Raw genomic sequence first — 23,147 nt, 5'->3', positions numbered from 1 at the left:
ATTTTGCAGAAAAGGACTGAGATCCAGAGAAGTAAAATGACTTGCCCAAAGTTATACAGGTAAAAGTTCCTCTGAGGACATACTCAAACATTATTTTCACTCAGACATTCTAGGCTGTGTCCTTTAACTTTGGCAATGTATTTTATTTTATGGTCAAATATTTATTTTATTTGACCAGAGTTTTATTATTTCTCCAAATATTGTTTTGGCCACTACCTATGCCATTCTTTTGGCTCTGCTTCCATCATTTTGCATTACTTTATGCAAGATTATCAATATTTTCCTTAATTCTTCATAATTTTCAAGGTTTTTGGTAGAATAATATTAAATTATAAATACACATAATATATTCAGACATTCCCCAATTGTTAAGCATACATATTGCTTCCACCATTGTATCATTACAAATCATGCTTCTATCAACAATTTTTCTATGTAGGTTTTTTTTTTTTTCTTTCTATCAATTACATCACTGGATTATAGTCCCAGTGGTAGAATCTTGGAGTTAAAAGTTATAAACATTTTGGTAACTTTCTTGAATTATTCAAATTGTTTTCCTAATAAAAACCAATTCACAACTCTGTCTTCCCAAAATCACTTCCAAAAAGAGTATTTTTCAGCTTAAAGGACCTTTGTTGGTCAGATGACTGTTAGTTGGTATATCAGGATTGTTTGCATTTAGATTTGTTCATTATCAGCTATTTTAAATATTTTAGGTAATTGTGTATAGTTATCACTTACTTTGAAAATGATTAGTTTATGTCCTTTGATCGCTTCTAAGAATGATATTTAATCTTATTTATTTATGCCAATTTTGTATACATATTATACATTAACATTTCATTAGAAATGAATATTTTTTTACTCTTCTAATTAAATTTGTTTTATTTTTGTGTTTAATTTCATATAATTAAGATTATTATTCTCTATCATTTATCTGTTTTGAATGTATGAGTATAGTTATGAACTATATTTTCTATTTTTCAATAATTTTTTTATGATTTGACTCTTTATACTAGGATTATCTATCTATCTAAAATTTACTGGAACCTTAATTGAAAAGTACATTTATAGAAATAGATGTGAATAGAAATAGTTAGATAGATAGAAGAGATAGATATAGATAGATAGATAGATAGATAGATAAACCTTCATAGAACCTAATTTTTCAGCTCAAAAGTCAGCAATTTATGCCTTTACTACAACTATACTATTCACAGATATAAGGTCTGTCAAATTCTCCTTTATATCAATTAAATGGATTTCACTCTCTAAAATATTTAAAGAGATGGGATATCCCAAATGGAGTGACTCCATTCAGACTCTAGCCCCCAAGCTATGCTCTGGGCACATTTAGCCTCTAGGCATCCTGAACTTTAAAGTTTAAAAATGAAAAGATAACCAGAAATTCATATTTGCCAGTTGTCTAGGTATAAATTAATCTCTGTGGATGTTTATTTGTATATTTCTCTATGTGAGTGGACTAATGAATTCTCTGCAACTCATTCTCATTCTCAACATTTCTTAAGCAATCATCCTGTGCTAGACAGACTGTGAAGTATTAAAAATACAAAAAAGGCAAAGGATAATCCCTGCCCTCTAAGAGTTTACTATCTAATGGGAGAGATAATAAGCAAAGTAAACTATTTACAAAATAAGTAGAAAATAATTAAAAGATAAAAAGCATTGAAATGAAGAGGGATTAGGAAAGATTTCTCATAGAAGAGATTTTAGAGAAAAATAATTTTAGAGATTTTAGAGAAAGATAAGTAGTCTGAAAGGAGAAGGGAGAGCATTTCAGGCATGAGAGACAACAATCCCACAAAATGCCTAGAAATGGAATATCTTGTTCTTGGGAATAGCCAGGAGGCTAATGTCGATGGAATTAAGAATATATTTGAGGAGTGAAGGGTAAGAAGACTGAAGTACTAGGATTGAAATTTAGGACTTTATACTCCTAAGAAAGTCAGTGAGCTTCTTACAACCAAGTTTCCTTATTATTTGTAAGGGGGGTTTTAGATACAATACCTTTAAAGCTCATTCCAACTCAAAATCTTCAGTCCTCTATGCATGGCACTGTCTTATATTAGTTACTAGAAATACAAAAGTCAAAAACAAAACAATACTAACTCTTGCCAAGTCTATTGTGAAGGTAGGATATGTAAAAAAATAAACAAAAATCAGCTAATTCAAGGAGGAAATGAACTGTTTTACAGCTGAAGGGGCAAGAATGGCTTCCTGTAGGGAAAAATAGTTAAAAACAGAGGCATTAAGGAAGCCAGAGATACTCAGAGGCAGAGGCAAAGTTAAAGTGTGTTCTTGGCAAAAACACAAAGATGAGAGATGAAGTGTTGAGTTTGGGTCATTAGATCAGTTTGGTTGGAACCCAAAGTACAGCAGGGTGAGCTGGAATATGACATAGGTCTGGAAAGGTAGGAAGGAACTAGATTGTGCATGACTTTAAATATCACATTAAAGAATTTAAATTTTATATTAGGAAAAGATAATAAGCAACACAGCATGTGAATACATATTTCCTTTTGAAAAGGATTTTTGCTGATAGCTTTCTTGGACTATTGTCTATTACCACATTTAGCATTTGAGTACCTGGATTGCCCAAATGGACTTAACCATGTCATTTGGTAAAACTGATCACGTACATATCTTTTACATTTTTCAAACCCTTTTCTGTCATCACCCATGAGCAGTTTCAAATGACTTCGTGGATGAAAGGGAAGAATTCCTCTTTCTCCTCCCATCCGTACCCTTAACCCCACTCCCAACAACACATTCCAGCATGTGTGAACTGGGTAAGAACAAAAATCCTGAACGTTTATCATAAAATTCTTACAAAATAAACCACATTATCTTTAATCAACGTTTGGCAATTGGTGTATCATCTCTTTGAAAAAAGCAAGATTGGTCAATGTAGTTGATCTTGCTAAGGCTCTAATACTAATTTAGAAGCAAATCCAAGAAGACAACTAGTAAGACAATTCAGACTGTATAAACAAAAGCTCTTAATTCTCATCTCTATTACCAGAGCTCACATTTAGTTCCTGCCCTGAATTCCCTTTGAAGACAATGAATGCCTGGGAAAAAAATAAATAAATAAATAAAAGCATTGAAAACAGAGCCAGGAGTACTTTGTTAATACTGCCAAGATATGTTTACCAATTTCTTCTTTCTTCTAAAAGTCAAAGAGTCCGAGATTTTTGCAACAGTTCTGAAGATACAGTTGTCTTTAAACTGAAGAAACCTAATTAGTGAGCTGGGTTTTTAAATATTCGACATAACTTTAAATGGAATTTTGTCCCACCTGGATAAAATTAAGCAGTTGATAAGTGCATCTCCTGGTAAGAGAGATTTAAAGGGATGGAGGGGAAAGGGGGGAGAAACTAAACTAAACCAAATGCTTTAATTTGGAATCTAATCTCTCCCATTAGCCCAGCACATTCATATAAACTCAGCTCCAACAGTATTCTTCTCACTCAGCAGGACAAAGATGATCTTCTCAGCAGCAAAGCATGAGCAATGCAAACAATTTCCCTTTATTTCTCCACATCCCCATCAGAATACATTCAAAGAAAAAACCAAGGGGATAGCATTAGAATGGGAGGGTTTTTTTTTTTTTTTTTTTTTTTCTTGCCTTCAGATTGCCCTTAAGGTTACTTCATTCTCTTAAAAGAGGTTATCTTAAACCTGGCCAAAAGCAAATAAATAAATGAAACCCCCAAACTGATACACATTTCTGCAACAGTCAAAAGTAGCTCACTACTAAGTATATTTAATTTATTCATAATTAATTTCCTGATTGGACCACATCAAAACTCTGAAACCAGCTGGCCACTTGGGGATAAAGGACTATTGCAATTATCAGAACAAACCAAATGCCACCTTTTGTTCTTCCTCCAATCTCCTCCTTTAATGAATGTCCCTTAGTGAATGATTTTGTGTTTCCCATTTAAAGAGGATTACATAGGAAACATGACTCATGGCTGGAGAGCAGAGAACTCTCCAGCATTTCATTACCTGCCAAATATAAATTAGGTTATTGTTTTTGACTCCTGCCAAGCATGCACCTTTCCCAGCTACCCATCACTTCAACACAGTATGGCAGGTTAGCTCGGCCTTGGGAGTCATTCACAATCAGATCCTGTCAAGTGTGTCCTAGGTCCTACTGCAACCGCATGCTCTCAGTGACTTCCTTTGTGTTTATGATAGCGTGTAGAGTTTGCTGGCCACAGCATCCTTATGACAGCACTGAAGGGCTATATATGCCATTACTGTTTGTGTTCTTACTGTCAAATTTCTAAAGACAGACATCTGTAGTCTCTCCTCTAGGTACAATACTGAGGGACAAGAAATTTTACTTTTTAGCGGCTATTAGATACAGAAATTATATTAATTGCATTAGATGGAGACATAAGAAATATTCAGTGAAATGAGCTGCATAGGGTGGGTGTCATGGTTAGATTAAGATAAAAAAAAAATCACTTTGCAACTTACAGTGTTCCCCCACTGGTATAACCTATATTAAGGTGCCATTTATAAACAGTTGATTATTATTTATTAATGTATGAAGCGCTTTATTGCATACTGGATAACAACTTAAATTCATGTATTAAAGATGCACATACATGGTTTAATACGATTTACGTCTCATAATATTCTTTACAACAGCTTCTCATAGCCTCATCCATTAAGCATTTATTACTAATGCATTTTATAACATACTTTATAATACATTATTTGAGCAAGTAGGTGCATTTAGCAATCATTTCATAAATAAGAATAAAGCATTTATAAATGGCACCTCAATTTAAAGTGTTACCTTCATTTTATTAGATAGCCACTCACCATTCATCTCGCTTTACAATTATTCTCCAAATGCATCACTTAATAAAACAGACACTAAGTTCCATTCTCTCTTCATCTGATTAAAAGTTTATTGAGCCATTTCCTGAATCTACTTTCAGATGTTAGAGGCTTAAAGGGATGGTGAGATTTTTGATGATACCAAACATATAATTTTGAAAAGATGAGAGCAGTCAAGAGATAACTACTTACCAGATTAGAAAGAGCTTGTTGCTTAGATTCTTTGTAGAATTCTATTTTCCGACTAGAAAGGACTATCCAGGAAGTAGACCAGTTTTTCCTTTAAAAAATAAAATCATAATAAATTTATGAACTGAAGAAATCATATCATAATTATTCTTCTATGTGTTTCAGGTATGGGTACAACCTTTTAAAGGATAATTTTAACCAGTTCTTCAAGATGTTGATCAGTAAATATTCAAGGATCACAGTAGTAATAGGAAAAGTATTCCATAATATTAAAAATCTAGGTGTTGTCTACTTTCTGAACTCTTCCCTTTCCTTCTGGGTGAAGGGGACTTTTCCCTCCTCAGTTGTCTATAGCACTTTGTATAGCACTATGGCCAGATCTCTTTTATACTTGCATCATAGTTACTGGCTTGAATGTCTTCTTCCATTATATACTAAGTATCTTGAAATTACTTTGTATTTGTTGAATGAATGAATAAAAGTATTTTTCCTACATGTTCCTCTAAACTAAGTTAATAAGCAAATTTAATTCTTGAATCCTCCTAAAATCTTGACTTTTTATTAGAAATATCATTTTTGTAAATGAGAAAGAAAAGAATATGACCACAGTTTTATAGCAAGACAATGGTAAGATAGAAATATAAGCTGTAAAACTCACCTCTACTATAAAAGCTGATTTAGACTATAGGTTAGGATACAAATAGGACACATTTGCAATATTTTTTAATTGTAGTAAAAGTAGAGCTTTGAGGACAGAGGTGCTGGAGAGTACAATGAGTTCCTCTCAAGACGCCATACAGTGATAAGTCATAATATGTCTCTCCAACTAATCAATCGTCCTGAATTTATAGCATAAATTATAAGAGGAGATGATTTCCAAAGGATAGCCAGTCAATCCTTCTTGTTAATATGGAATCCCAGGTTGATTTTATTCTTAGGATTCATGGAATGAATCCTGAACGAAGAGAGCTTCATTGACATTTACTTCAACATTTCTTCCTTCTCTTTTCCATTCCTTTTCAAGATGAGGAAACTGAGGTCAAGAGAAGTTAAGTAGCTTCCTAAGGTTAAAAATTCAGGAACTGAGTCAATTTGACAGATGAGGTAACTTAGTTCCTAACTAAATGCTTTTCCTAATACATCGTTTTTGCTTTTTTTTTTTTTTTTTTTCCATTTTAGGATCATAAAATGGAAGGAAGCATTCAATTCACACAAAGGACAAAGAAGTTTTTAGAAATTACTTTAAAGGAGATCCACATGAAAATCTACAAAATATATTTGTAATTTAGTTTTACAATACTTTACCTTCCATTTTTTCTTTTTTATTTGAACTCATTAGCTTGCTTGAAGGCTTACTAACTAAATAAAAGTAATCTTTTCAAAAGGAAATTTGCTCTTGAATTTTTCAAACTGTAAAATTCAGCTAAACATACAAGGAATAGTTGTGTCTTTGGCATTTGTTGCACATAGTTTACACAAACTACATATTCTTTAATCCACTCAAGGTCAAGTTTTTGTTGTTGTTGTTGTTGTTGTTGCCTCCAGATTCCTGGACTTGAAATTATGTTCTTCCTGTATCATTTAATTGAGTGTCCTTTGTATGAGGTTCCATGCTGAAAGGGCCAATGCACTGAATGCTATATATAGATGCTCACCTACCAACCTATGAACCTATGACTGACTAGAGGTATGCTGCTTCTGCTATGTTGTGGAAGCAGCAGAATAAGCTCAAAATTGATCATCAGGGTCTAAGATCAACACTCTATGGAAATCTTGTGTGGGAAAGTGGTGGCTTTGGGATATTGCTGATGAGACTTCTCAGTACTTAATGTGGCTTCTTGTTTATTTAGTTGTGTGCTTTAGGCATACCCCTTGTGCTTTAATATTGTGTCTCATGATGATTATGCATGAATACACAGATCTCAGAGTAGCTAATTAATTGAAGGAAGACTTTGTTGCTTTGTAACATCACAGATCTAGACAGGAAAAGATTCTTTTTTCTTTACTTTTCTTTTTTTCATGGTTCTGCATTTCAAGTCTGTAAGGCAACTGGACATTTTTAGTAACAATGTTTTATGCTTCAGCATCTTTTTTAGCATGAACCTTTTAACTTAAATTTAAAGAATTACAGCATAACGGTTCCCCTTCACAGCATTAGCTAACATCTTCTACATATGTTGGATTTTAGCACACATTCTTTATCTCAAATTCCCAAATTTAAAAGATGACTGTACAAGACTTTGTGGTTCACACTTTAAATTCAGGTCAAAATAAATTATTTTTAATATTTTTGCTGAGCTTGTATCTGCATATTAAATACATGGATAAAATCAAGAAGTTTATTCCCACAATAAACTTACAATTTAGTAGGCACAAGTATCCAAATAACTATACTACAGGGAAGAATAAGTACCTTAAAAGAAATATCAAAAAAAATCTATGAAACTCTAGGAAAGGGAGAGATTACATTTTTGAGGGATATCAAGAACTTGATAAAGCAACATCTGAGCCAAGTTTTAAAGGATGGACAGGATTTCAACTGGTAGAAATGAGAAAAAGACTTCTAAGGGACAGGAATAAATAACATAAGAGGACTGAATAAGAAGTAGATAATCATGGATTGTGCTTGGGGAAAAATAAATAATCCAGTATGGCTTCATTGTAGTGTACATTTGGAGAAGAAAATGGCAATAACAATATTTGGAGAAATAATAAAACTCTGGTCAAATAAGATAGTAGAACATTGCCAAAGTTAAAGGATATGGCCTAGAATGCCCGAGTGAAAATAGTGTTTGAGAATGTCTTCAGACAATTTTTACTTGTATAACTTTGGGCAAGTCATTAAGTGAGTTATAGTGTGTGGCTAATTTGTTCCCCTTCAGCTCTATATCTATGAACTTGTGATCCTTTCTATTAATAAATAATCCAGTATGACTTTATTACAGAGTATATTTGAAGAAGGAAATGATAAACTTTTTCAAGAAAACCCAAATGGGTTCATAAAGAATTGGACTTGATGAAACTATTGAATAAAGACCCATTTGGAAAAAAATATATATATATAGGATGTAAGTCTTGACTATTGCATGGAAATTCTTTACCTCTTTCTGATTTAACATATTCTCAGGTATTTCTTATATCTTACTCTCACCCAAACCTTCAAGTCTATACTTTCTCTTGCCAGACCCTAATTTCCCCATATATTCTTGACTGAGACATTTATAATAAAATTTCTCAACTCTTCTCTCAGTCTCTTATTCTTTTAATCCATCTCAGAAGAGACTTTTAATCCTGCCAAAGCTAAGCACCCCACCTGTATCCTTAAACTTCCCCTTATCTTTCCTCAGTGATCTTGTTCCATCTTTCCTTCCTTTTCATTCAATTCAATTTAATAAATATTTATTAATACTTTTTATGTTCCAGGCACAGTGCTACAAATAAAAAAGAAACAATTCTTGCCCTCAAAGAGCTTACAATGTAATGGAATAAGATAACATACAAAAGGAAGCTGAAAAAGTTTAGAGATAGGTAGGAGAGTAGACCAAGGGGTGGAAGAAAGACATTTTGTTCTGTGGAGTGAAACCCAAGAAGAATTGCTGATGGAAAACAGAGTTACCAGGGAAGTTTTGAGTCCTCTATTAAGGGAGGTTTAGTGTTCCAGGCTCTAGTCTTCCAATTAGAGGGGAGAAGCAACTGAGGGTGAGTTGAGAAGGTGTAGAGTATATAACTCCTAAGTCTCTCCCATTCTCTGGTCTCTTTTTCCTTGTCCTACAAATATTCTCAGATCTCTCCTATTCTTTAAAAAAAATCCCCTTCTTTCCACTACTCCTTTAAGCATACCATCTTAACTCTTGTTTTATTTCTTCCATGATGAACTTTTAGAATGAATATTCCACTTGCTCCATCTTCTCATTCTTCTTTCATTCTTTCCTATACCTTTTACAATATGGATTCTTCTCCCACTGTTCTATTTAAACATTTCTTTCCAAGATCAATTATGATTTTTTCTTCCTCTAAAGTCAATGTTATTTTTTCATTTCTCTTTTTTCTTTATCATATGCATTATACATACTACATATGTGTAGTGTATACATTATATATTTTTATATGCTATATATGTATATATATATCTCCACATATATACATATATCTATCAATCTATATGTAATATTTGACAATATTTTCTAACAACTTCTTCTCTCATGGTTGTTGTGACATTGCACTTTCAAGGTTCATCTCTCATCTTTCTGACCAATTCTTCTTAGTTTCCTTGAGTCTTCCTTTACCTTAATATATTATTCAACTATAATGATCTCATCCACTCTCATAGCTTCTGCTTCTGTTTTACATTTAACTTGGTGTTCCTGCAGTTCCATTTTTCTTGTAATCCTTTGGGACTGGCCCATGGTAGATGCTTAATAAATGTTAGTTGGTTAATAAAGATGATTCTCTAATCTCTAGCTTTATCTTCAGTTCTCTATAGCTATAGATCTGAATTTCAAACTGCTTACTCGATGTCCCCACTTCAATATCTCACTGATTTCTCATACAATGTTTAAAACAAAACTTGCTTTTCCATTTGAGCTTCCCATTCCCCTAATAATTGTATTTTTGTCAAAGGGATATCACTACTCTTTTCTCATTAAACTGGGTTTGAAAGATAAGAGTCCTCTTTGACTCTGCCCTCTCCCTCCAAATTGCTGACAAGTCCTACCTAATCTTCTAAAATATTATTACCATCTGTCTCTTTATTTTTATTTCCACTATACTCCCACAGTTCAGATCCTCATTGCCTGTTGCATGCATTGCTAAAATGGCCTCCCAAGTAGAGCATCCATATTCCCATTTATTCTCCTTCCAATTGCTTTTCACATCCCTGTCAAGTGACCTTCTTAAGACAGTGTCCTGATTATATCATTCCTCTAAGAGAAAGCTTTACTGCCTCTACACTATCATTTCTTGGTCCTGGCCTTCAAGGCTTTGGCCATTCTACTCCAGACTACCATCATGTTCCTTCTTTTAAGCACCATGTTTCTATTGCTGTAACCTAAAAGTGCCTTAATTACTTCTAGGTCTAACTTATGTTTCAGATGCTTTTTCTCCTTGTTAGAAATCACAGTTGTCCCTTCTGAGTTGATTATTTTCTTGACTTCTCAAGAAATCTATGACTTTTTTCCCTTTAGTTCAACAATATACATCCCACTTGCCTTCAGTGTCTAAATGGCCTTTTTGATCTATGGATTAGCAAGTTTGCAGAGTGCCTACTTTGTATTAAGTACTGTACTAAGTTCAATGAGACATACAAAGAAATATTAAACACGACCTCTTCTGGGAAGAAGCTGATTGGAATCCTTTTCCTTGTTTAAGAAAAGCTACATGCTCAACCTGGCATAAGTACCCTGTAAGCCTGACCCTAAGTTTAGGTTCATTATCTATGGCTATGTAGAATCAGAATTTTACTTTGAGAGAGGGTAGTGTTATCATTTTATTATTTCTATATAACTGGAAATGTTCCTGAACATACCTCAAGTGGGCAAAGTTGAGAGTGCTAATGGCTCTCTCTCTGAAACATACTTTCATGCATACTGTATCAGGGAATCCATAACTTCAAAAAAGTCAGCCCAATTCTCAGAAGCCAATTAAAGAAACATTTTCCATATCATTTCCCAATAAATTGGTGAAAGTATTAGAGACTACAGTTTAGAAAACTTCTCTTCACTAGGAAATGCTGTTTAAATTCAAATTTAATTTAAATACAACAATCATTAGGTTAAAAACAAAACAAAATCAGTCAATTACAAATGAATAAAGAAATGAATCCTTACCAAGAAAATTTGTTCACTGTGTTTGTGAAGAAGAATATTGCATCTAAAAGACAATTCTTATAGATATCTTACAAAAATAAGCTAGGAATGAACTGACATAGTGAAATTTAAAGGAAGAAAAAAAATCTATTTGCTACATATAGCCTTATAGAAATTTTTTAGCATTCTACAAAATGGACACCGGAGGGCAGCACATTATAACACCAACATTGATCACATTTTCTCATTCTAAGCTGAATAGAATGTGTTCCTTAGAACACACTCATTACCTGTGCCCCAAATCCTTTATATTTCTGTTAAAAAAAAATTGAATAGTTGAGGAACTCTTCTTGTTTTATCACTATTCCTGCCATCACCCACATCCACGTCTTTTGTCAGAAATGACAAAAAAAAACAAAGATGAAAAAACCATAGAGGAAAAATGATTTTATTTTGAGTATTCCAGAAATTCAATTCTATTTTGCTAACTGTCTAATGCAGAATTTTTGACTCTGATTCCTGCCATTCACCCACAGCAACATTCTCAGAAACATTTGGGCAATATTTTCCTTCTTACCTTCTAGAAGAGGAAGTATAATAATGTGCATGAAGATTTTTTTAAAAACGGGGCCTGTGCAAAGAAATCAAGATCAAAAAATTGTATACCAATGCTGATTGGCAACTTCTCTGGATTTAGAATATTAGAATTGACATTTTGAGGCTCAGGGATAGAGACTTAAAGTATTTGACTTAAATACAGTTCCTTCTGATTCAAATGCAACTTCTTTATGCAAAATACTATGATACTTCTTCTGTATGAATTGCAAGAAATAAATAGAATTTCATTTTGTCAAATACTTAAGTTCCTACTATTTATCTACCCGGGTTCTAGGTATTGAGGGAGAGAAAAGGAATATGACAGATTTGCCTTTAGCAAACTGGGAATCTAGTTAACATCCATTTTAACAGACTAATAATGCTTTTAAGTACATTAGAATTCCAAAGAAAGGAGAGATCATTACAGATCAGAGTAATTGTGAAAGGCTTTCTGATAAGAATTCATCTGGATTCCAAAGGATGAGTCAGATACAGACATGCAGAAATGAGGAATCTACTGGCTATCATCTAATTTCAAACTCTTGAATTTACAGATAAAGCAACAGGCTGGGAGAGGTTAAGTGACTTTCCCAAAAACAAATCTAATTGATTTGTTTGGTAGCTAGCACATGATTCTGAATTCTTGCCTTCTCCACTCTAAGCATCATCAATAGCTTTAGCCATTCTTTATATTGCATGAACTCAGACTTAACCTTCTTTTGAAACTTCTCTAATTCATTAATTTTATTTCTAAAACATGATTCCCAGAGGTCAATAGAGTACTGTAGAAATGGCCTAAGCAGAAAAGAATACAACTCCTAAACTCTCTTAACCAGCTTCCACAAAGCCATGCCCCTCCACATCTACTACATCAATATAACAATTGATTTTTTTAAAAACTAATAGTAAAAAGATATATTTATCTCTGTTATAGCTCATTGTTTTAGACTAATTCCAAAATTGTATCAGAAAACAAACTCAAATTCACTGTACAGTAGTACAATTTGTAGACATTCTCTTTTGTTTTTGAAAATTGAAAAAAAAAAATTACTCTTTTCCATTATTGTAGTATCTTTTATTCTTATTCTTCATGATCTTTCAAAGGTGGATCAAAAATTACATTTTTCCCCAGATTTTTTTCAGTTCCAGAAAATGCAATTCATCTGGATTTGATGACTCAAACTCATCAACAATAACGAATATTTTCCTATCTTCCTATTTACCAATGTTTTTATTAACCATTTTTTGTTCTATTCTTGTTAGATGAAAAAAATTATTCTCAATTCAAAGAAAACTGAAATAAAATAAGAATTGAATAATTCTTTTTCTCTGATTTCCAATTTCAAGTTCCATGTATTTCATGTGATGGTCCTTTTCCTTATTTGACCTTGTCTTTTTTTTCCCCCATTATATCTTAAGCATCCCCTGATGTTGGCTTATTTCCTCACCTTCATCCAACTTTGAACTTCAGTAGCCCTGACACTATTCTTTCAGAAATGTACAACACTTTTATAATTTTGATCTATTGTCAATTCTTACTTTCCTTTTCTTCACATGTCCTTTTATCAAAACTGTTTAGTGATTCCCCTCTGCAAATCCATATATATCTCATCATACAGCTTCTGTTTTTCTTCTTAATTCCAAATCTTTCTCTTCTTCCCTTCAGAATTTTATTCTTGAGGGTTTCCCATCCTATCTGGGCTCCCTATCCTCAAAGAATTTTAGTTCATGAAGTTCTACCTATCTTTATTGTGAACTTTTTGAAATTTGTTCTTCACAATTTGTAGCTACTTTTATCAACATTACATTTTGTCCGCCCTAGCAACCAGACCTTTTATATTGGTGTGAATCAGATTCAAAATAACAGAGCTCCTTGTTGGTTCTGCCACCTTTTAAAGCATGAATTTATCACTAAATGCAAACATTAATCTCCCAAACCATTAATTTTATAAACAAATGGAAAGAAAGGTTCTCGTCTATTTAGACTGCAAGTTCCCAATAGTCATGTAACACCCATTTGTATGTTTCCTGCAGCTGAACAAAATATAGTGAATAATTATGATGATAATGGTGATAGGTGAGTAGAAAATGACAGTAATCATTCAATACCTTACAATACCTAAACAATGGCAGTCATACACAGGTTTAATCATCTGAATGAAGAGACCACATCAATTATATGACATATCAAATTAAGATTCTTTAATACCTTAGTTTCTTCCCTCCATCTGCAATTTTAGCTTTTTGGAGATATCCTTCTTTTTCAACCATCTGCAAGAAAAATGTAAATGTTAAACACATGGCAGACTCTTATGCATTATTAGTTTGGATGAACCTATTTCTTTCAAGAGTCTTTATCAGGAAATGTCCCCTCATAGACTTCATTAATAATGCACATATAGCTTATCACAAGTGCCTGTAAGGTCATATCCTTCCCAAGTAGTTAAATACACTAAGAGATAGATTGATCGATTTTGGAATGATTTGTGGTCTATACTTTCATTTTTGTTTTATGTGAATCAACACTGAATTCTTTTGTTTGCATAATTGTTTCAAAATGATGAAATGAACCATAATGAAATGCTTATCCTTCCCTCCTTTTATACCTGCTATTACTGGAATGAGACCCACTTTCTCTCTCCCTGGACCTACTCACTTACCTTAGGAAGTGCCAGGTTGACTGAATTATCATTTAAGAAATTGAATTATTGATGAATAGTTAGAAACACTGTTCTCTTTAGGTTTTACTTTTTGATAATTGGATATTTCAAGTCCTTCCTACTTTAGTTGCACTTTATAATATCAATACAGTGCATTGAAAATAATAATTACTTAATAAATATGCACTTATGGAGTAGCAGTCTTCCATTTAAAAAAAAATTGCTTCTTTCTTCATGAGACAGTATTTAATTTTTCAATATTTATTGTTTCCCTTTTTTATACCTTTGATACTATACTCCTTGATATTCAATAATTCTTTCTAATTTCTGAAGTTTACTACATTAGCAGAGTCACTGCAAAATTCTGAAATAGCTTAATATTTTTTTTTATTTCAATATGAGTACCAATTTCCCTCTAGGATATAATAGTCCAAAGGAATGAATTTCAAATGATTCAGGCTCTTTCATAGGTAGTGGTTTTTCAGTAATTCTCCAGTTGTGACTGATTCTGTGACACTTTTTTGGGTTTTCTTGGCAAAGATAATGGAATAATTTGCCATCTCCCTCTCCAGTTCATTTTACAGATTAAAAAAAACTGAGGCAAACACATTAAGTGAAACACCCAGGTTTCCTTAACTAGTAAGTGAGGACAAATTTGGACTTAGGAAGTAAATCTTCCTCACTCTAGGTCTGGCACTCTATCCACCATACTACCAAACCATCTGATAGGTAGTTGTAGATATTTGGACATTCTGCTCTGCAATGAATTATTCAAATCAGCAATCATTTATTAACTGCCTGAAATATGTAAAGTACCATTCATACCTGTGCCAGTCAGGTGCTTCAGTAGATAGAGTGCTGGGCCTAGAAGTCTGTTCAAATCTGGTCTCAGACACTAGCTATATGACTTTAGGTCAGTCACTTTACTCTGTTTGCCTCAGTTTTCCCATCTATAAAATGAGCTGGAGAAGGAAATGGCAAACACTCCACTATCTTTGCCAAGAAAACCTCAAAATGGGTCAGACTTAACTAAAAAATGAATAAACAATAACAAAAATTATCCATACTGTGGATAGTAGGATGCTGAGATGAAAAATAATCTGTACTCTGAAGAAAAATACAGTAATAGGGAGGAAGGGGAAAGATTGTATATAGTAATAGATACATCACTATGATACTAATTAGAAAACAATAAATTGATAAACATTGAATAAGCATCTACTATGTACCAAACATTGTGCTAAGCATTAAGGATTCACAAAAGATAAAAGATAGCTCCTGCCCTCAAAGAACTCTCAATCAAATAGGAAAGAAGATAAGTAAATAAATATGTACAAACATTGTACAGGATAAATGGGATATTATAAAGAAAAAAAAAAAAGGTATGAGTTAAGTACATATTAGAGGTTAGAAAGTCCTAAGATTGCACTGCTTTGGAAGGATGAGAAAGTTGTTAGTTGATGTGGATGGCAGGGTAGTGTGTTATTGCCATGGGGGAAAGTGTGTGCAGAGGCAAAAATATAAGATGCAGAAGGACAAGGATTTCATTCAGTATGTGAAAATATGCATGGAAAGGTAAGTTAGAGCCAGGCTTGTAAAAGCTGCTGAATGATGGGCTAAGCTTTGGGTACTTTACCTGGTAGACAAAAGAAAGTCATCCAAGGATCTTGAGCAAATATTTGAGCATAGTGAGTCAATCTCTATATTAGAAAGATATTTACATTGTAGTATAGAGGATGGGAAGATAATGATAGCAACAGACTGACTTATGAGGTAATTATTAGCCCAAGCAATAGGTAAAAAATATTTGAACTAAGGGTTATAATAGAATAAGGAAGACATAAATGTACAGTAAAGATATAGGCAATTTATTTATAAGCCTAGCCCTAATAATAATTGTGATGATGGCTTTATAGTTACAAAATACTTTTTAAAAATAAAAATGGCCCTTATGGCAAAGAAATAACGCAGATATTATTATGTAATGCAGATATTATTTGAAATTTTTATTTTCAGTTTAGGAAGTTGAGGCTTAGAATTGTTAAGTGACTTGCTTAATTAAAATCACATATAGGAAAGCTACAATTGATCTGAACCCAGTTCTTTGGATTCCAATTCTAGTGTATGTCTATTTGTGTTTTTGTTTTGTTTTGTTTTGTTTTGTTTTTATATAATGTTCAGGCTAGCTTTCTGGAGGTCCTCAGGATCAGCCCGAGTTCTTGGTCTTAGTGGAGAAATGATGAAGGCAGGAAAGCCACCAAGAAGCTGGTCAAGGATGGAATGTTCCCTTTCCACTTCTTCTCAGCCCTTAAATACCCTTTTACAATTACATCATTACAGCATAGTGATTATGTGTGAACTAGAGAATCATTGAATCACCATACTAAGTACTAAATATATATGTGAATTAGAGAACTATCATCTCATCAATTCCACTGAGTTAACACCTTGTTTCAAGTATACTTCTCCAGAGTTCTGGCCCTCTACAATTTTTTTTTTCTTCCTATACTCTGCTGCTTTGCTAATAATAATGATTATCAAGATGGTTTCATAAAATTAACATGGGGTCTTTCTATATTGACTTCACTTCCCACAAGTTCCAATAGCCATTTTCTGAGTTGTTTTATAACAACAGAGAGTTTTATTGGTCCTGACAGTGTATATATCTTATTCATGGACTTCTCTGGAAATCTATTCTGATCAACAATTAACACAATGGAGACAAAGATTGGCCTTTTTTGCTGAAATATGGTGAAATGTAACCACAGAAAAATACATTGGTTCAATTTAAGCACATTTGGAGAGAAGCTGAAGGTATCAAAATCTAGATTTATAGAGAAAAGTATAAAAATATATAACTCATTAAAAAAAATTACTGATCCCATCTTGAAAAAAAAACTTTCATTTTTCACAAATATTGACTGATGGGAAAATGGTAGATGAAGAGAAAGGGGAGGAAGGAATTGAGGTGTTTATAGTAACTTCTTTATGAAAACATGAAAAGAAGTACTTAGAGCTCTTGTTGGAAGGAGTCGTCATGATCACTGTGTTTAGATTTTCATTCACACTTCAATTTATATTTCCTGGATTGCATATAACTTATGAATATCCTAGTGAGGCTAATCTTCAGGTTCATTTAACTGTAGTAACATACTTGTAATAAAAATTCTGTGGAGGTAAGGAAATAAGGTTGTACACAGTGTGATTTCCTTTAGTCTCTGTTCTCACCCATGCATGGTTGTGTTGACAGGGCAAGGAAACAGCAAGAGGTCTCTTTCCTGCTCCAAAAAGGAAATATGAGATACAAGCTAGTGTAAGAAGGAGAAAGTGAGTATTCAAGGTATACAAATTGAAAAGGCATATAAACACAATTCCAAAATATGGTATATGAAGATATTATGGAAAGAAGACAAATTATAATAAAACCACAAGAAATACATAGCTATAGAATTTAAAGCCAGAAAGAAACTAAAAGACCAGGAAGTCGAATTATAATTTATTTCTATTGTATTGGGGAATATTAAATTCTATTTAAGAAAAGGAAAGATTTGGGGGCAGCTAGGTGGTGCAGTGGATAGAGCACCAGCCTTGAGTTCAGGAGTTCAAATCTGGTCTCAGACACTTAACACTTCCTAGCTGTGTGACCCTGGGCAAGTCACTTAACCCCAGCCTCGGGGGAAAAAATAAAAGAAAAAAAAGAAAAGGAGAGATTTGATATGAAAAACAAGCATCATAGTTGATTGGTTTAGGCATATAAGTCTCAGTAATTCTAGCAGCTTCTTTATATTAAATCCTCACTATGTTTATCCTAATGGAAGTTATTTAAAACACCAAATTAGATCCACTTACTATATAACTTAATACTAAACTAAATAAAGCTTTTTAAGCTGGCTCCTCAGACGCTCCCCCTAAGAGGTCTATGCATATAATTCAGAATGTCTCTGAATATGGATGAAGTAAAGAATCCCATCTTTATTTTCATTTACCTCAAATCTAAATTTAGCTTTGCCTTCAGTTATGAACATATTCAACAAACTACAGTAACATTAGACTTCATCAGATTTCCAAAGGTGTCTATCACATACCCACACACAAATAAGGACCCCTATTTTAGACCAAAATGAAACTGCACAGGCAGTCTATATTCAGTAACTTAAACCAGAATAAAATGTAATTGGGAAATAGTTAAGAAAATAAATAAAAATACAATGAAATATAAATAATATTACATTTTAAAACTAAGCCAGTATGTGGTCCACAGGGTTACTTATGTATGGATTAGTGGCCATTTGAGTTTGACATGTATGTTTTATACTACTGTATAACTATGAGATATGGCCTAATATCAAATATCTGGATTGGCTTCTTGAGCCATTTCATGAATGACCCTTATTGAGTCTATTTGATCTAAGTGGCAGGACAAGATTGCTAACTATGAAGTCTTGGGCATCAGCTAGTCTGCCAACACAATTCTACTGAGAAGAATATGTGAAGAATGGACGACATCAGGATCTCCCAACAGCTAATGAATATCAAATTAAAGTGAGGGCAATCATTAAGGAAAAGGCAGGCTTAGATAATAACAAGCTATAGTAGCATATAGATGAACCCAGGGAGCATCTGTAAGAACGAAAATGGTCTTTTGGGGTGAGACTGAACCTTTGATTTCAAGTTTCAAGGGAACAAAGATAAAAAGAAGATTCTTCAAATTATACATAAAGTGGGAAAGACTACTGGTCATGAATAGATATTTCCAACATGCATGATAGCATCAACTATTTAATACAATTCTAATAGATATTTCATTGTTATATACAGTGACTCTTCAAACATAATTGTCACATACAGAAAGCCTAATCTAAGCTGATAAACATTCATAATTTCCTGTTAATATTAAGGAATTCTGCTATGTGAGGACATTCTGTGTATATATATATATATATATGTATATATATATTGTATATATATGTGTGTATATATTATATAGTATATAATAAAAGTTTCTTGATTATACTTTGAATATATGTATGCATTGATCAAACACATTTATAATAATAAATCAAACACATTTATAAATGTATCCTTACTATGACAGACAAGATTCTAGTTCCTGAGGACATAAGGACAAAATGAGAATTCTTATCCTTATCTTCTACTGGGAGAGACAGCATATACATTTACAAATACATACAAAATAATTCTAGAGAAGTATTAGTAGCATAGATTTTCAGGAAAGGCCTTCTCTAGAAGGTAGTGCTTATTCTGAGCATTAAAACAAACTAGGGATTTTAAGCAGGAGGTGAGGAGACTGTATTTCAGGCACAGGGGGAAAAGTATGTAGATAGGTGGACAGGAAGTTTCTGGGTCTCTGAACTCCTCTTATAAACTTATATTCTAAATGGCGACAGTATAGTTTTCAAATTGTTTGCCTAAAATTTGCCAATTTTGTCATCCCTGCTATAGTCTAACCTCCTTGAAAGCAGGGATTGAACCTTATTCTCTTTGTGTTTAGGCCAGGACCCCTACCTAATATAATGTTGGACAAATAAACCACATAAATGGGCCTTCCCTTACTCTTCAGCTATCATTCACCCAGAAACATTACATTTTGCTCTTCTGCAAGTAAATAGCTTACTCCAGAGCAGATTTAAGTTATCTAGAGGTAAATGGACCATTTTAATGCTCAGCTCTTTGAAGTTTTCTACCCCACATGGGCTTACAATTGCAGGATTGATAAGGATCTTAAATGTCATATAGTCTAAAACTAAATAGAATTAACAACATGCCCAAGGTCACCCAGTTAATTACTGAAACAGCTGAGTACAATCCATGACTTCTGATCATATAGGTCAATTATCTTCTTTCTGCACTTCAGGGTCAAAAGATGTTCTCAAAAACCCTATTTAATGCTAGTGGACAATTATATTAAAAATTGAATATTTAATTGGTTTCTAAGTCACTGTTAATATATTACTTCTACCAAATAGTTAATTCTTTTCTGTCTTGTAACTGTAATTAATATAGCAGTAATAAAAGTATGGGTGTGTGTGTGTGTGTGTGTGTGTGTGTGTGTGTTTGTGTGTGTGTATCTCATCAATTGGACTGAAAATTAAATTTTAGCTAAAATCTAAGGAAAGAGGAAAAAAAAAAGAATTCAGTGAATTAGCTTTCTACTTCCAAAAGCAATAGTTTGTTTATCTACTGAAGATCCTGTTTCTTGATCACAGTACAAAATGTTTCTTAAGGTGTTATTAATTTCCTGAATTGGAATGAAAGGCTCAAAATGCAAGTACTTCTGTGAAATGAAAGTATATATTCCTATGTTAATGTGTTTAGTAAAGCAAAAGTCTTTACTGAAATGAGTAATTAGCCTGAGAAATAGCAAACTGAATAGAAGAATAAAGTATGCTTTTGTCAGATATTTTTAATCCCATTAATTAAGTGCTTACCTCATTTCCACTTATTGAAGTCTTTCCCATCCTTATTCTAAAGACTGAGGGCAAATGCCAATACCATCTCTGATCTTTCAAACTAGAATTTTTTTCTACTCCATTAGAAAAATTCACTTTATTTTAAGCATTTCATACACTTATGGTCTATTTGACTATAGCTATATGGTATTCCCTTATCACTACTATTATGTCATAAATCCCTTAAAGATAATTTGTCTGTCAATCTGTCTGTCTTATCTTTTACATTATTTAGCTCTTGTTTTGCAGATAATATGCACTTAATAAGTATTCATTGAATGTATTGGGGATGAGGGTTTTAGCCATAATAAAAATATCAAAATGATTTTGTTCCATTTCATTTCAAGCCAACATCTCTGGCAGTACTCTGTAACTTTGCATATGATCGAATAAAAGAAAAAAAAGGGAAAATAAAACAAAATAAAACAAAGCCTGCCAGCCCTTCTCCTCACACAATACACATTTTTAAAACTATTCTTTAGACTGTGGCTGAGGCCAGTATTTTTAGTGCTGAGCTGAATTGTCTATAAATCCTGCAATTAGGCCATATCTACCAATTGCAATCAAATGACGTAGAAGAAATATATTGTTCTATCTAATTTGTAATAAGTCACTGAGATAGACAGGAACCAAGAAATACCAATCTTGCCCCATTGTTTACCATTAAGGGGATCCTGGTTGAGTCAGACAGATCAAATTTTATGACCCCATTCCCAATTCACTCAAACCCATTCATTCAACATTATACTCACAGCCTGCAAAAGACCTATTCCAGCCCCAAGTCTCTAAGTCCTATAGGAAAGATGTTAGAATGAGCTTTAATAAGACCACAAAGTTTCCTAAGCTTATTTAGGAATCATTCTGATACTTACTGTAGAAAATCTTTAGATATTTTTTAATCCATATATATATTTTTAAATTGTCTCAATTTCAAGGACAGGATCAGGTTTGTTCTAATATTCTCATTTAGAGTAATTAGTTAAAATAAAGAAATAATCAAATATAATAAAGAAATTGAAAGGGAAGAGAAGTTATTTCATTCTGTTCCAACTCTACTTCTATACTTTCTTTCTCATATTTTCCTTGTCTTTACTCTTCCAGAGGGATCCCAGGAAAGGTTGGTTTTTCCCTCCTCTCTTTCATTGCCTTGCAGGTGGCTCCATTTTCAGCTGTTGCTTTTGCTCCTTGCTGTTCCTCTCCTGCCTTTTGATCCATTGTTTTTATCTGTTTTTTTGTTTCCTCCTTGCCCTTCTCTACAGCTGTTTCTCCTGCTGTTCTGGCTATGCTGGCCAGGTGTATGGCTTGGAAGTGGTGGTGACTCTCCTTTATTAAAACAAGCAAGCAAAAACAAAGCCCTCCCAAAAGAAGCATTGAGAGCTCCTGTACATAAACAATAAGGTCCTTTTAAAAAAGTTTTATACTTTTGTATCAATCTTCCTCTTCACTCAAAAATAAAGTCCAGTTCATTAAAGGCATATATAATAACATAATTCTTTAGACTTAATGTTTAAATAGGATGAAGTGTGGGTATTTTTGCATGAACTGAAGAAAAATAAAAGTAAATGAATACTAATTTCTTTAATAAGTGACAGAGGTTATCTCAGAAAAAGAATCTGGAAAATATGAAGAAGAATTTTGTGCCATATGGGCCAAAATATTCAACAAAGGATTGTCCAAGGTAGGCTACAGAGGACATGGTGTTAAATCCAAAGCTCAGGTATATGCCAGTAGATCCTACTGGATGTCCGTATGTTGAGAATAGATTTTTGCTCATAGTCTATTATTTTAAAGCCAGAGATGGGAGAACCTGGCAGGCTTTAGGGTTCGGCAAAATGTCTTGAGCCGTTTTTCAAATGTTTTGGGTTTGGCAAGGCGCTGATTGTGTTTTGCCAAGTGCTTTCCTCCTTCGTTTTAAAACCCTTGAGTATTTCAAGGGAAATTTAATCCGTATGTTTCTGACTCATTTAGCCTTAACTCATCAAAATGTTGTTTTGGAAGAGCTATTTGATGTCTAAGAAGCCCTTATGAGCCTTTTTAATGAGGCTTTCATTTTTAAACCAGTGAGCTACATTTTTTTTCCTACCACCACATTGAATGGTAACTTAGACAATCAGAGATTTGGTTCAAGAGGTAAACAACAGTTGAAGGTACCTTTCTTTGTTATTGATTTATGAAGTGTGGGATGATGCTCTCTCTACATCTATCCTCTCTTTAAATCCTCCTTTCCACTGTTCTCAGTGTCTTTTTGCATCTCTGCTTAAGACATGTAGAACTTTAGTTTGATGTTCAGGGATAATGCCCCACCCATTTCTGTCCTGGGCCACATCTTACTGGAAATTTAATTGTCTCTTATAACTTAATGGGAAAGGAAGTAATGGGTGGCTCAATATCTGGGTTTGCTAGTTGCTTCTACTTTCACTGTACATTAATTGCAAATGGAGAAGTACCTAATGAAGGAGAAGTTATGGTACTTTGATGCTACAAAAAAGAGGAAATAAATTTTGTTACTGTAATCTACCAGTCTCTATGTTGGTGTGTTTTCACTTTGT

The 23,147-nt window shown here is 33.2% G+C and overlaps 1 protein-coding gene across 3 annotated transcripts in view; it reads right to left on the bottom strand.

Annotated features, from left to right (window-relative positions):
• ARHGAP15 (Rho GTPase activating protein 15) overlaps positions 1-23,147 on the bottom strand; it is an 818,431-nt gene that overhangs the window by 670,302 nt on the left and 124,982 nt on the right. For all 3 annotated transcript variants that reach the window (XM_074302035.1, XM_074302034.1, XM_074302036.1), the window contains exons 4-5: positions 13,678-13,739; positions 5,071-5,158 (exon numbers count right to left, since the gene is read on the bottom strand). In XM_074302035.1, the coding sequence (XP_074158136.1) occupies positions 5,071-5,158; positions 13,678-13,739 (150 nt within the window). The remainder of the gene's footprint in view (positions 1-5,070; positions 5,159-13,677; positions 13,740-23,147) is intronic.

Source organism: Sminthopsis crassicaudata, chromosome 3 (genome assembly GCF_048593235.1).
Source record: "Sminthopsis crassicaudata isolate SCR6 chromosome 3, ASM4859323v1, whole genome shotgun sequence".
Classification (NCBI taxonomy): domain Eukaryota; kingdom Metazoa; phylum Chordata; class Mammalia; order Dasyuromorphia; family Dasyuridae; genus Sminthopsis; species Sminthopsis crassicaudata.
This window is presented reverse-complemented; position numbering and strand designations above follow the sequence as displayed.